Raw genomic sequence first — 14,898 nt, 5'->3', positions numbered from 1 at the left:
CATTACACGCTGGTAACAGGTTTAAGGAAGTGTGGATACACACATTCCATATGGTATGGTAATATGTATCATATATTAAAATAGTGTTAGATTTTTTTAAAGAATAACCTCACAAATAACATCATTTTAGCTCCTAGCCTTAATAATAAAATACATAGCAACATTAATAAAAGGAGAATAAATAATATAAAAAATATAGGCAAAGTTACAGGATGTCTACAGTATCTCAAATATGTGTAAAACAAAAAAGTATATATAGGGGAAATAGGAAGGTTGTTTGAATGTAGGTTAAAACAGCATGAAGCAGCAATAAAACTTAAGCATGAGAATTCACCCCTATATTACACATTGAAGTAAATGATTGTGATATAGATAAACAGAACATTAAAATACTGTATTACATAAAGAAAGAGACGATTATAAAATAAAATTTATAGATCATTTTAAAATTTTAAAACATAAGAATAATGTAAATTTAAATAATGATATGTTAGTTAATACAAATTAGGATAATGTAATACTTTGAATTAGCTAATTGCAATAATAAAATGTAATAAAAGGGGAGCTTTGTAACCATTAGTTGTGTGTGTTGGCAGTTTATGATAGACAATGATCTTATGTACTTTAAAATATTTAAATAATTTTTTAAACAAGATCAATATTTACTTATATTCACATCTGTTACAAAAACTTTTATAATATAAAAAATTGTACTAAATATGTTATATAAAAGGGTATGTAGAAATTTGGTTATTTGTTTTATTTTACATAGTTGTTAATTTAATTTATTGTATCGTTGTAGCATGTACTGAAGAGTGGCTAAACCCAAAATGCATATACATTAAGAGTGGTAATAAAATATATTGGATGATATTCTTGCCTGCTTAGTTTTTGTCATTCAGAAGAAATGTGGCTGTTTACATAGAGAACTGAAAAATACATTATTTCATTTTCTAAATTTAAGAAGGAAGCCTATGAAATTTATTGGATTTTATTGGTCTAATTTATTGGTCTAATAACAGATATAACTAAACTAATAAAAAAAAACTATCCTAAAAACTGTTTTGCAGTCATTAAAAACTGTTATTTTAAATAAAATTTTAGTTTTTATTGTTTTAAATGTTTTTTTAACTAGAAATTATCTTAAAATTTGTGAAATGTATAAAAATGTAATGTCTAACTATTTTAGACAACTTAAGAATATTACAAATTTGCTGAATTCTGAAATATGCAGTTATGATTTCTTATAAATAGGCTTATAGATTAAAACTGTCATCTATTTTCACATTAGAGATTCATTAAGTAATTTTAATATGAAAATATTATTCAAATAAGATTACATAAGAATGATTTATAAATATTAACAGTAAAATTGGATTTTTTAAAATTTTATTTAAAAATCAAAAATAAAATTTAACACTTTTTTGTTTGTATAAAATTTGTAACATTTTGTAAAATTGTCATTCAAGTTTCTTTTATATGATTTTAACAAATATGTTTCCATATTTATTCTATCATTTACTATTGAAATGAAATGTAAGATTACAATGAAAGTTAAAACACAAACTGAGGCTTCTTTCTCGACTCCTTTTGGATTCATTGGGTATCAAATTTTTAACCAATTAAAATATACAGAGGGCTGTTTCAGTCTTATGGAAACAATTTAAAATTTGCATTTTTTATGTATGTGCCAATTATATGCTGTAAATAGAATTATAAAGGATCTGCTAAAGTCATAAAATTTGAATTTTTTATCAGATGCTTGCCCTCTGGTATTTAAAAACAAAACTATTTTATCAGGGTCATTTAAATCATTCTTGTAGACTGTCAGCAGTAAATATGAATAGAAAAGCTTTCTGTTATGTTCCAAACTAATTCCAAAGGCACACAGAAGCCCGATACAGGTCTCCTGTATCAGAATTCAGAGAAACTCATAAGTGTAATTAATGGACAGTAGATTCTACTGTTAAGAATTGGCAAAAAAATTTCCCAATTGTCTGGCTTTACATGAACAAGTTATGCTGTCGATTTTTTTAACATTTTTCTTTAAAGTTCAAAATGCCAGTAATTTTGTGTGGGACAGATGTCAAAGCTGATGTTTAAACACAGAACACAATTATGTATAAAACAATCTCACTCTTTTGTTTCGATAATACTACATAAAATGACCTGTCCTGCTAGCAGGACAGGTCATTTTATTGTAATAATTGTTCTCCTTCTATAAAATTTCCTGATAAGCAGCATATATCATTATATTGGACAGTAATATATGATTAATTTTGCATTGACTAGTTACAAATGACACAGATAAAGTAGCGATTTTGTAAAAATGCAGCACCCTGCATAGTTCATGAAAATTGCAAATAGTTGTCATCATTTCAGATTATGCCACCAAAAACTGTTAACTGTTTAAGGGGTACATTATTGCCCTTTTCAAAGAGTATGGTTATAATTATAAGAATACAGTTACAGTGGAACCTCGCTTAATGAGCATAATTCGTTCCAGAATCATACTCGTAATATGAAACACTCATTGAGCGAAACAGTTTTTCCCATAGAAATTAATGTAAAATACGATAATGCATTCCATGCCAAAAAAATACTCAAATATTTTATGTATAACATTTATTCAAAGAAAATTACACAATATACATTGTTAAGAAGTGTGAATCATCTTCATCTTTTCTTCTAAGAATGAACCAACCTGGAATGCAAATTCAATTTGCAGAAAACAAAAAAAATAAAAAAAATAAAAATCACATAATATGTCTGATGAAGATGCCAAATGATATGCCAAATTCTTGGGCTACATAAAGGCTATATTAAATATTAGAAATTAATTCATTTGACCAGAGGTAGGCAGTTATGCTGCCATCTTGTATTAAATTTAATAATTATAAATAATTAATTTTTAATTTAGACATTTGAGAAATTTAATTTGGAATTGGTCATTAAATTTAGTATGAGATGGCATGTTTATTATATAACAGGCTATGATTGTCGATGTTTATCTATATATATAAAACTACTTATCCTGACTGACTGATTCATCATCCCCCAGAGCAAATCGCTGAACCTAAAATGGTGAAATTTGGTACACAGTTAGGATACGTCATGGAAACGCACACTAAGAAGAAATTTTTCAAAATTCCCCTGCAGGGGAGAGAGAGAGCATTAAGGTTTAACCGGAAGAACGGCTTCTACTGTACTATTTCAGATGCAATTTTTTTGTTTCTGATGGTAATAACTTAATTTCCAAACGTACAATATTTACGTATTACGATTTTTTAACCAAATGTTCGAACTGTTTAAATTTGAATTTGTTATTACATATTTGTTCAATTATAGTGTGGCATTCTAACCCTTTTGCCCTTGGGTAGAACTATCTTTCCCACAAAAATAAGTAGAACAAAAGACAGTGTGGGGTCCTGGGGCCAAACAGACAGAGAAAGAGTCACTTTTGGTGAGAACCTCGAAGAAGTAGGGAGGGAAAAAGAGTGCTCCAGATTTCAAGAAGGACAATCTGAGACTGAGGTGCCGAAGAAATTAGAAAGAAAAAATAGACTACAGACAGAAAACCTTGAGGACAAACGACAAAGTCAGGAATAGACAAAAGGTCTATGACAAGAAGAGGGTCACGAATAAAGGAGAGTTTTGAAGTGGTGTCCTATCCAAGAGAATGTCGCTACGAAAAACCCGGGTATTTCTATTCCTTTTGCTTTTTTTCCATTTTCCTTAATCGTAAGATAGTTATAAGTTACTATAAGTTGATTGTCACGCATGTGAGAATTTTATATATTTAGATTGTTATAAATTAAATAATTACGATGGTGACTGAAATAACATCAGCTACGATTTTACTTTGTTAATTTTTTTAAAAATATTATTGTGATAGTGGCGAAACACCTGAGGACATTTTAGCATTTTTGCATGTTTGTTGCGGAGGCAGTAGCCTAAAAGGGAAGGTCATCTCCGTAATTTTTGTAATTTCCGATGGACTACTGATGGTGTGCAATGACAAAAAGGAAAAGGCAACTACAAAGGTTTTATCTTTGTGAATGCTCCGTATTTTAACATTTTATTATTTAGTTAAATTTAGGGAGTTTCAGATAATGTCATTTATGTTTAAAAAAAAATTAAACTCAGATTTATCATATCTCAGAATCCCATAATATTTGAAACTTCAATTTAGGTGCATTAGCAGTCCATAGTTTGAAACAAACAAAAATCAGTAATTTTACCAAATTAGTAACAACTAATAATTGAGAACTTAGTGAAGTACTGAGGGAGGGTTATTTCTATCAAATTGCAAAATCCAAGCGGGCAAAGCCGCAAGTAACAGCTAGTTTGTAATATGTGTGATCACAAGCAACACTAAGATGCTAGCAGAATGAGTGCTAAACACAGACTGATGGAGCATATGCACAATCCCGGATTTCCCCTCTCCTTGTCACTCATTATGCAAAACATCGCTCATTAAGCAAGACAATTTTTTACAATTTGTTTTGCTCATTATGCAAAATATTCATTATGCAAGGTGCTCATTAAGTGAGGTTCCACTGTATAATGAAATAATTGAGAGGTGCAAGATGAAGCATTTTGACATTTCAAAGAATGGAGTCCATTATGTTCTCAGAGGAAAAAAAAATTTAGAGAAGCTGAACGTTTGGAGAACCATAGAATCCATAAACTGCAGCTGTTCTGAATCAGATAACTGCCAAAGTTAAGAAGGTGAAAGAAGGCCTTGGTAACTGAGAAAAACCCCAGCACTCAAAAAAGACATTGCAAAGAAAGTGGGAAATTTGCTATCAATGGTTAATTACATCATTTCCAAAAATTTAGGGCTATGAAAGAAATATAAACCCAAGTTCACAAACTCACCTCTTGTTGTATTGTGGAGAGAAAGAATAACTATAGAAAACTTTGTGAGAAGTAACAGTAGATGACAGGTGGAAGTTTGTTGTAATTCTTGATGAAGCGTGAGTGTACTCTGACCAACATGAACAAAATTTGAATAATATATATCATTCAAAGGATCAAATACATTTTTCAACACGGGTCTGTGAATGCAAGGAAAGTTACAGCAAAGGCTTTATGGTTGGTGCAGGTTTCTTCTAAAATGGCAAATTAAAACTGCAAAAACTTGGTTCAAAGGTCAAAGTTGATTCTAGTTGCTATCAGAGTAAAATACTGGAGCCCATATTCAAGCATGAAATTCTATGACTATATGGTATGGAGAATTCAAAGATATGGCTATCAGGACAAAGCACTGAGTCGTACCTCATTCATCCCTAGCATTTCGGATGATGACGAAGGAAGAAACTAGTACACCTATCACTCTTTTTGCACAGTAGATGCATTCCAAATAACACCATGTAAAAAGTACAGTACATGCATCCTATAGAAAAGTGCCTGATAAGATCCAGAACTTTAATGGAACAAAAAATTAAGTAATTTACAAAAAACCACAATATATTCTTTTATCCTAGCATCATTTGTTGTTAACATTATTTGTATATTAATATAGTAAACACAAGGTAGCATAAAAAACATAAAATCAAGATACAGTATTCTTTGATGTACATATACAGTAGAGCATCGATTATCCAAAAGTTGATCAACTGAAATGTCGGTTAACCAAAAGCATTCCAATCAAACTGTGTGGTGCTGAATGGAACATTTCTGATACTAGATTAACTTCTAAAGTATAATTTTTTTTTTGTTTTTATATTTTTCAATATATTTATTTTGTTTGTACAAAATAAAGAAATAATTTTTAACAATACAATAACCACAATTATTATTATAAAAATTTTCATTAGGCTTAACATCGACAAAAATTCAATGCAAAGTGACATGCAACGGATAAAAATTTTGACACAGGATATATTAATATACTATTATTGGGATATACAGTAGAGCATCGATTATCCGACTTAATTGGGGACTGGGTTGGTCGGATAACTGAAAAGTATGAAAAAATACATTATTAGTATAGTGTATTAAACCTGGTTCAAATACTAGCCTCCCTTTCATAGTCGAGCCAGTGCTGCCAGCTAAGACATGAAAAAATTTAACAAAAATAATATTAAAGTAGCCAAGACATAACCAAATATTGTAGCGCTACATCACTAGCAGACATTTGAATTTGCCAACTAGAACGCGGTCGGTTAATCGGGGGTTGGATAATCGATGCTCTACTGTACTAATATATTATATTAATAATGTATTTTTTCGTACATAATCGGTTATCTGAAAAATTGATTCTCCGAACAAACCCAGTCCCCAATTGATAACTTTTAACTATAATACTATTTTAACAATTAAATTAAATTTAAAGATTTTCAAATAAAGTAATTTTTCCCATGTTAAAACAAAAAAAAATTGATCACATAGAGAGATTAGTTTTCTTTTGTTTCGTCAACCACATTATTTTAAAATCACAAAAATAGACCACTTAAAAGAGGGATAGATGTATAAGATCAATATCCTTTACTGATATACTTGTTAAATCACCAATGCAGTGCCCATGGATTTCTGTACCTTTGGACTACTAAAAAAGGACCCTTGGAGATCACTGACCCCAAACATTAGATGGAAAGCTTGCAATGGCAAATGGGAGACTGGAACAAAATTCTCTAACAGGAACCTTTTTGCAGTGGAAAATTCAATGTTGAGCAATAGCCCAAAACCAAGGGATGCAGATACAGCATGACAGATGGTGGAAGAAAAGGTTTTCCTAAGTCACTAACAACTATTAAGAACATTTTTATAAAGCTGAAACAATCCTCTGATTAAGGAAAAAATTACTGTACATAAGTGAGAATATAAATTACAGATATCTTTCATTGATCTTATTTTGTACATTGTTGCTGTAACAAAAGATCAAAAAATCAAAAATACTGAATTAAATCACCGTATGCACGCATCTACAATTCAAACACATTGGATTCTGCAACAACAAAACTGGCTGCACAAAGTACTACAAAAAAAAAAAGCCAATATTTTGTTTCCCAATTTTTAGATCACAACAAACCCTAATTTCATGTTAATTTCTTCAACAGTATTGAAAATTATCAATCCACTGATCAGAACCTTCAAGCTACAAGAAAAGGATGAGTTTAATTCAATTCCAATATAAGTAAATTCATGGTCTGATTAAATTACTAGTTACAGATGCAATTATTGAAAAGAAAGAAATTACTCTCTAAATTTCAGATATCTGTTTTTCATTTTGGGAACACATCACTATTTTGCCCATAAAAGTCAACTTGTTTTATGTAATTTCACTTTACACAATGCTTTCTTGAAACTAATTAATCATGTAATTCAAAGGATACATGCATAGTTGTAAAGTCTGAAATTTGACTTTTAACTTTTGTTGCTAAAGCTAAACAAAAATCAAAAATAATATGACTAGCAAAATCATTGTAATATGAACTGCTATTGATAGAACTGCATTGCTTAATCCAGTAATTCATCATTCTTGAGTTGCTATGTGGATTACACATGTAATCCATGTCATTTAACATTTAATATTAAAATTAAAATTTCAATAATAAATAGAAATTACTACCACTATTGTTAGAAATATAATGCAAAATAATAAATAAAATCATTACTTGTTTGTATAACTTACATTGCAAAACAACTGTTATCTTTTAAATTTATCTTCAAACTCATAAAATTGCATTATTATTTATCAAATGCTTTCTAAAAATAAAAATTGTTTGAAAATGTCATGCAATGTTACAATTGGTTTACTGAATAAAATGCAATTTTAAATAATTAGTATATAACAATACATCAATTAGTCTGTATTTGGAATTAATAAAAATATGATGCAGGATATTATTTGTGACAAACTGCAATTTCAGAAAATCTGTTCTCAATGGATATTGACAGTCAAACACAAGGCCATGCAGTTTGAAACCTACACAGAACACAAAAGAAAAATTTCTTAAGTGAATAGTAACATATTATAAAGCCCAAGTCAACCATTAAAAATTAAAGATTAAGAGAAAGTCTATGGCAGGTTGGGCAACCTTTTTAAGTGTGCATGCCAAAATCACTAAATTTAAACCAAAAGTTTTGGGAGCATATTATTTAGTCTAGTGGTTAAATGATGCTACTGGAAAGCTAGATTTAGCACATTTTCTGCTAAATTGGCAATGCTGCTTGTAATTCAGTATACCACAGATATAAATGTCTTGAAAATAGGATGTTTATTTCATTTTCTTATTGCTTATTATTACTAAAACAGTTGATGGTGTTTGTTTCTTTGTTGCATTTTTATTTAGTATTACTTTACTCAATAAAATTGTATTCCATTTAGTTAAAATACACAACTTGGTAAAGATGTTGGATATTTATTTTTTTGGTGAACCCTGGTTTGTGTGCCAGAAAAAAGTCAATGTGTTATGTTTACCAACAGTTGCCCACCATTGAAATGTATGGAATGTAAACATATAGCATCATCAATGGGGTAGTTCAAAATATAATCATTTTGTAGGAGAACAGATGTTGACTTTATGAAATATGAAGATTCTTTTTGTTCATCATAATAATGACTTACCATAATGTATTGGAAAATGAGTTGAATCAAGCCATGCTTCTGTTCCAGGATAATTCATAGCTTTATATCATCTAATGAAAAAATATAGTAAATATTATCATATCTTCTCTATAGTCCTGATTTAACTAAGTAATTTTTTTAAGTTCATTTCATTGAAAGCACTTCTTCAAAGTAAAAGTTCATGGGCAATGATGAAATGAGAAAGCTGTTCATAAAGACTTTCACCAAAAGGTCACAAAAATTAATAAAAAGATGAGACAGATATATCAGTGTCCAGAAAAACTACTTTATTTCTTTAAAATATGAAAAAGTATGCATTTTAGAATTAATGTTTCTGAAATCAGGATACATTTTACAGTTGATGCCATAAGAAACTTAGTTGTCAGGCAAAAGACCAAGTTGTTATATAGTTATCATTATAGAACAAAAAAACTTTATCTTGTAATTTCAGTTATGTAAATTATTATTATATATCATTTTATGTATATTTAATTTAATTAAAATTTGGATTTTATTTGCTATTTTAAATTGTTTTCAAAACTAGTTATCGAAAGTTTTCAAAAATTTTTATTTTAATGTTGCATCCATAATGTAAACATTATGTGAATAGAAGAATACAGAAATAGCATTGTAAAGTATAAATTTTTCCCCCTCATTTATTTTCACATTTCAAATTTAAGTAAAAGTGTCAGTAATTTGGATAAATGTATAATGTTTGCAACATTGTAAGTTAATAAGTTTTTGTGCATCTTTAAATTGATAAACTTCTTATAATTGACAGTATCTGAGAATCAAAAACGTGTATAAAGAAAAACTGTAATTAAGTTGTTTTGTTAGTTAATAACTTTTTTCCATTTTCCTGATGAATGATTTCATAAGTCACAAATTATTGATTACTAATTTTATTTATTTTCATTATTATTCTTTAAACCTGTGGATTTAACAAAGTTATCTGAAGTTAAATGTAGTTAATCATGATTTATTACAAAATAATTTTTTAATTACTTTCAAATTAATAATTCTCCTATATTTCATTTAAAACAGTTCATACTGACAGATTTATAAAGTAACTATAATAATAATAAAAACATTTAAAATGTAGTACGAATAAACTGCAATGTTTCAATAGTTCTTCACATTGTTATTCTCTAAGAGAAAGTAACATATATGATAAAATACAGTTATGTATTATTAGGATCATTATTATTCTCCTTAATATATTTAGGATTATGTTATATGAATAAAATTGATCCATGATTTTATATATTAGTTATAATTAATATTAACAGAATTTCTTTTGCTCCTTACAAAGTTTATTTAATTTCTGGTATTTATTTAAATTAATTTTTCAAAAATTATTATTATGTAATCATATAACAATGATACTGTTTGCCCCATTAAGCTGTATTTCATGTATAACTCAAACAGTGTTCAACAGAGAAGCCTGTGCTCATGGGTTTTTCTGTTCAGGATAAATAAGTGATTTTTTTAGAGATAAGATCATATATAATAGATTTCAAATTCTATTATATTAAATTGAAAAGTCCAATAATAAATAATTTTTATAAACTGAGTATAATTCTGATTTCAGTAGACAAAATTTGAAATTGAAATAATAATGATAACTACATTGTTATTATCATTACTGTGATAACTTTAACTTAGTCAATGTCTTGAATTTTTAATTATGTTAAAAATCCCAGATTAAGTAAAATTAATTAAATTATCAAGGAAGCAATCCTAAAAAATCATTCATAAAATATTCTAAATATTAAAATAATTGGATATAATATGCATTATCAAAATTATATCAATATTAACTAAATACCTTCAAATTATTATTTTATGAAAGAAATCTGTTAATTTATTTCTGTTTATACAATTTCAAAAAACTTTCACATTATATGTTAATTTATTTAAATATTAATTATTCTATTCATTTGTTACCTGCATTTATATAAGTCAAAGAGAATATTTGAATTTTCCATAATTTTTTAACTACTTAAAAATTACGAATAAAAATTCTTATACTTATTTAATATTGAGTAAATATCTTAACATCTGGTATCATACTATTGCAAAAACAGTTCCTATTGTTTGGTTAGAGTTAATCTGTAAAAGGAGTAGAATTCCTTAAAAATAATAAAACTGAAAAAAGCATTGCATATAATACCAAAAAAGATTAAAGATTTAAATGAGCAATGTCAAAAACTCAATAAAGTTGGTAATGATTTTAAAATAATCAGTACAATTTTAGGCTATGGTCTAGCAGCTATTTTCTACAGTAATAAATTCAATAATCAACATATCCATGATAAATGAATAATTTTTAATACTGTATATCAAGTAACAAAATCAGAATTTTTGTTTTATATTTATATCCGATAAGTGAATATAGAATTACTGAAACGTTTCTTAATATAATTTAATGCTAAATTCATATCCATAGTGTAATATGTATATTTTAAAAATCTTTTTAAAACTATCTATTATTATTGGTATATTTCCTATTTATTAACTTATTACAAATGCTTGTAATTGTACTATAAGTAACCTGAAGCCAACTTCTTTACACTTAGATTCTTTTATATAAATTAAAAACATATTAGCATGGTAAAGTATTCATTCATTCCATTAAACTTTTCTATTAGCATTTTCATTATTAGATATATTACTTTCTTATAAATATAATAAACTTCATATAATTTTAAAAATTCCCTAGAAATGACCTAAAAATTTTTAAAAAGTTTATAAATATACTACAGTTGAAGGAGTACTGATACTAAAAATATTAACAGAAAAGAATGAATAACTAGTGAATTGATCTAATCATAGTATCATAGTTTATTTATATGAATTACTTAATGCAAATTTACCACTAATAATATGAAATTTTAAAAATCTTCCATTATAATATATTATTGATATGTGAAATAAATTACTATTTGTTTTTAATTTGATAATTGATGAATAATTTGAAATAATTACTTCCTTCATTTAAAATAATTTTATGAAAGACAAAATTTTAAATTCAGTTTATAAAATAATATATAAACCATGTTAATACTCAAATATATGATGTTATTTTCAAATTTGTATTATTTTAAACTAATTTAAAACAATTTAATTACTGCTAGTCTATATAATAAAATAGAGAAAGTAGAAAATCTAATAAAAGATTATATAAATGAGTAAAAATACAATTTTTAATAGAAGATTGTTGTATATTTTGTACATGATAATCCATCATTTTGGAACTTCCTGGTCTTACTTAATCCTTTGAAGCACATTAATATAAGGAGGCTAATTATGATCTGAAGCTTATAAAATATTTGGCCTATGATCTTTAATTTAACGCTTATATATAGAATTTTTTCAAGTGATCATCTAATCAGGCATTTCTATTGCATATAAGACATTATTATTTATAATTATTTATTTAAAAGGAACTTATAAAATTCCTTAGGTGTAAAAATAACGAGAACGAAGAGAAAAATTTATTTAAATGATAATAAAAACAATTTATATTGAAAATAACTTATTTACCATCAGCTAAGGAATGGCGGCGTTAGTTTGGTGTAAAAATGAATAATTGAACAGAATATTCGTATCTGGGTGATAGGCTATCTATTATTATATAACTTATAAACAAATGAGTATTCGGACCCGAAAGAATTTCGAATGAAAACGAAACTCCTAACCCTAACACTAAGCCTAACATCAGGCTTAACCTTACCTAATAACAAGAGTCTATGTGTGGCTCTGTAAATTTGTTTATCCTTTTGGATCTGTTTCTCGATCTTCTTGTTGGCTTCCTTCCTCCTTTTATCCTCTTCGGCATCGTTTTTGGTACTCGAACCACCGAAGCAACCCATGACATCAGGGAACTGTCGTAAACCCGACCAAACCCCCCTCAGAAGGGTCTCGTTCCGTCCTAATGGGACTCAGCGCATCCAAATCGATGGGAAAATGAGATTTCGGTTTGTCTGCTCTTTTTGGTAAACTACTACTTTCGTAATCGGTTGGTGTATAGTAACGCACTGTACCGACCCGCAATTAGTGAGCCAACCATCCCCACCCTCCGCACTTCGAAGGAAGGACGGCTGCTAAGGATTGTGGGTAGGAGCCATCACGGAAAGAAACGTGACGAGTCACGTACGATTGCTTGTTTTTGATTCCACGCAACTTGCATCAATTGTTAGATGATGAGAAAAAGCGCGCGCAAGGTATATTGAATATTAATACAATTCATTCCAAACTAATGTTTTCAATATTGAACGTATGTCACGTCTCTTCGCTTGTTCTTTCATTCACGAATTGAAATCAATTCTATCTTAGTCTATTTATAGTTTTCTTCCGATACGCTCCTTTTTGTTGTGCGTAAGAGATTTTTTTTTCTTAATTTTTTCAATGGATATTCGATACATCTAATTAATCGATAATACAAATTAAATATACATTTTTTTAAATATTTTTATAATTAAAACACTCAAATATATTATTATGAATAAGACGTTCGATAGTTGGCACCACGGCAAACCACCTGCGCTCTGCAATGATGTTCATTCTTATGACGATACATATGACGTCACGTAATTATTTTATTCATCTTTAAATTTAATGCTTTTATTGAAAAGTAATTTTTTTCGAACTTGCCTTATAATTAAATTATCATTAACTATACTATATATAATAAAAATTATAAATAAAATAATAATTCTTGAATTCGTTTGAGGGATCGAATTTCTTAAAAGATACAGTACATACAAGCTTATGAAATTTTTTAAGCTTTCGATTTTAATATTTTAATATTTTATTAATAATTATTAACAACTTTTAATAATTTTAAATTTGTAATCGACGTACAAATTTATTTTTTTTTTATTTTACTGTTATTTTCAAATTAAACAAAGTATGATATTTTATGTAAATAATCGTTAAAATAAATTTGGACAAATGTTAACACAAGATTAATAAAGTTTATTCATAAACGTAAACGCGATAAGTTTTACTATCATTGCCAAAGTTACGGCCGACGGCAAACATTAGCCACCTAGTGTCGATTCTAAACATTATTTTAAACGCGTATTAAAAATATATAATTATTTTTTATTTTATATATAAATAATAAATAACATATTTAAATAACAGGAAAAAATGATTTCATGCGTCAAGATATTACCAAGTTTTAAAAATAATTTCCTTGTTTTTTAAATAAAATATTATTATTATTATTATTATTATTTCGGGATTTAATTAAAATATTGTGCTAAGTAATTTTCAATTTAAGAAATTAAAATTCTAATTTTTTTTAATTAATTAAATTTTCTTTGATCCCAGAATTAAAAACGAAAATTTAGATTTTTGAGTGCATTAAAATTATTTTATCAATTTAATGCAAGAAAATTTCACAAAAATCTATAATAATTTTAAGATACTTGTTATGGCATTTATTGTAAATTTTTTAATGATTTTATATATTTTTAAATGATATATATTTAAAATAAAATAATTTTTGAACTTAATTTTAAATACAGTAGCTATATAAGGTCGGCTGAGTGTAACTCAATTTTTCATAAGAATTTTGTTATGAGGATATACTCGTGCCGTACGTTGTATATTGGAGATTACAACAAACAAAATTTTTAGGAAAAATGGCGTTACGATACTGTAATTCTCAGCCGATGATATACGAACACGGCTCAATATAAAATTCTCAATTGTTCTCAGAATATTTACATATAATTTTATTTAAGAAACGATTTTATTTTAAAACCCAGTATAATTTTATAGAGAGAAAACCATGAATAAGTTATAAACTGTATAATTTGTGCTATTTATTTCATACAAATTTTAAATTTAAATAGTACATAAAGCATTAAATTATTGAAGTGAAATATGCCCACTGAAAGTCTAGAAAAGAAAACATTTAAGACACTAAACAGGTCATATAATATTGAAGGGAATATTACAAAATATAGGTGGAATAATGTTAGGACATGAAATTCTAAATGACAGATGCCTCTGCTGATGACCCTAGCTCATAAAAATTAATTAAAACACCGAGATAACAATTGAAGACATTAGAAAAATCTTTCCTATATGATCTTAATTCTTTGTTTTAAGTATTTTCATTACTTTATACCACGAATCTTCTTACGAACAAAATAGTAACTGTAATTTTTATATATTCAAACACAATAGAAAATCTGAAACAACATATATAGTCGGTGATTTCAATCTTTAAATGGTATCAAGTAGGTCTCAATCAACGACTAATAAAAATATCGAAGCATATGCTGAAAAATTGATTTCAAATCTAA

General features: G+C 27.3%; 2 protein-coding genes across 3 annotated transcripts in view; one reads left to right on the top strand and one right to left on the bottom strand.

The window, feature by feature from the left end:
• The window catches only part of Galphas (G protein alpha s subunit), a 114,596-nt gene extending 101,716 nt beyond the window's left edge, over positions 1 to 12,880 (bottom strand). The window contains exon 1 of one of the 2 annotated variants that reach the window (XM_067279541.1): positions 12,312 to 12,880. In XM_067279541.1, coding sequence (XP_067135642.1) covers positions 12,312 to 12,450 — 139 coding nt within the window. In that variant the 5' untranslated portion in view covers positions 12,451 to 12,880. The remainder of the gene's footprint in view (positions 1 to 12,311) is intronic. The other variant, XM_067279542.1, reaches the window with a different exon arrangement.
• Positions 1 to 14,898, top strand: part of LOC136982969 (protein C10) — a 352,942-nt gene that overhangs the window by 227,427 nt on the left and 110,617 nt on the right. The gene's annotated exons all lie outside the window — the stretch shown is intronic.

This window comes from Centruroides vittatus, unplaced genomic scaffold (assembly GCF_030686945.1).
Source record: "Centruroides vittatus isolate TY-2023 unplaced genomic scaffold, ASM3068694v2 contig_875, whole genome shotgun sequence".
NCBI classification, from domain to species: Eukaryota; Metazoa; Arthropoda; class Arachnida; order Scorpiones; family Buthidae; genus Centruroides; species Centruroides vittatus.
This window is presented reverse-complemented; position numbering and strand designations above follow the sequence as displayed.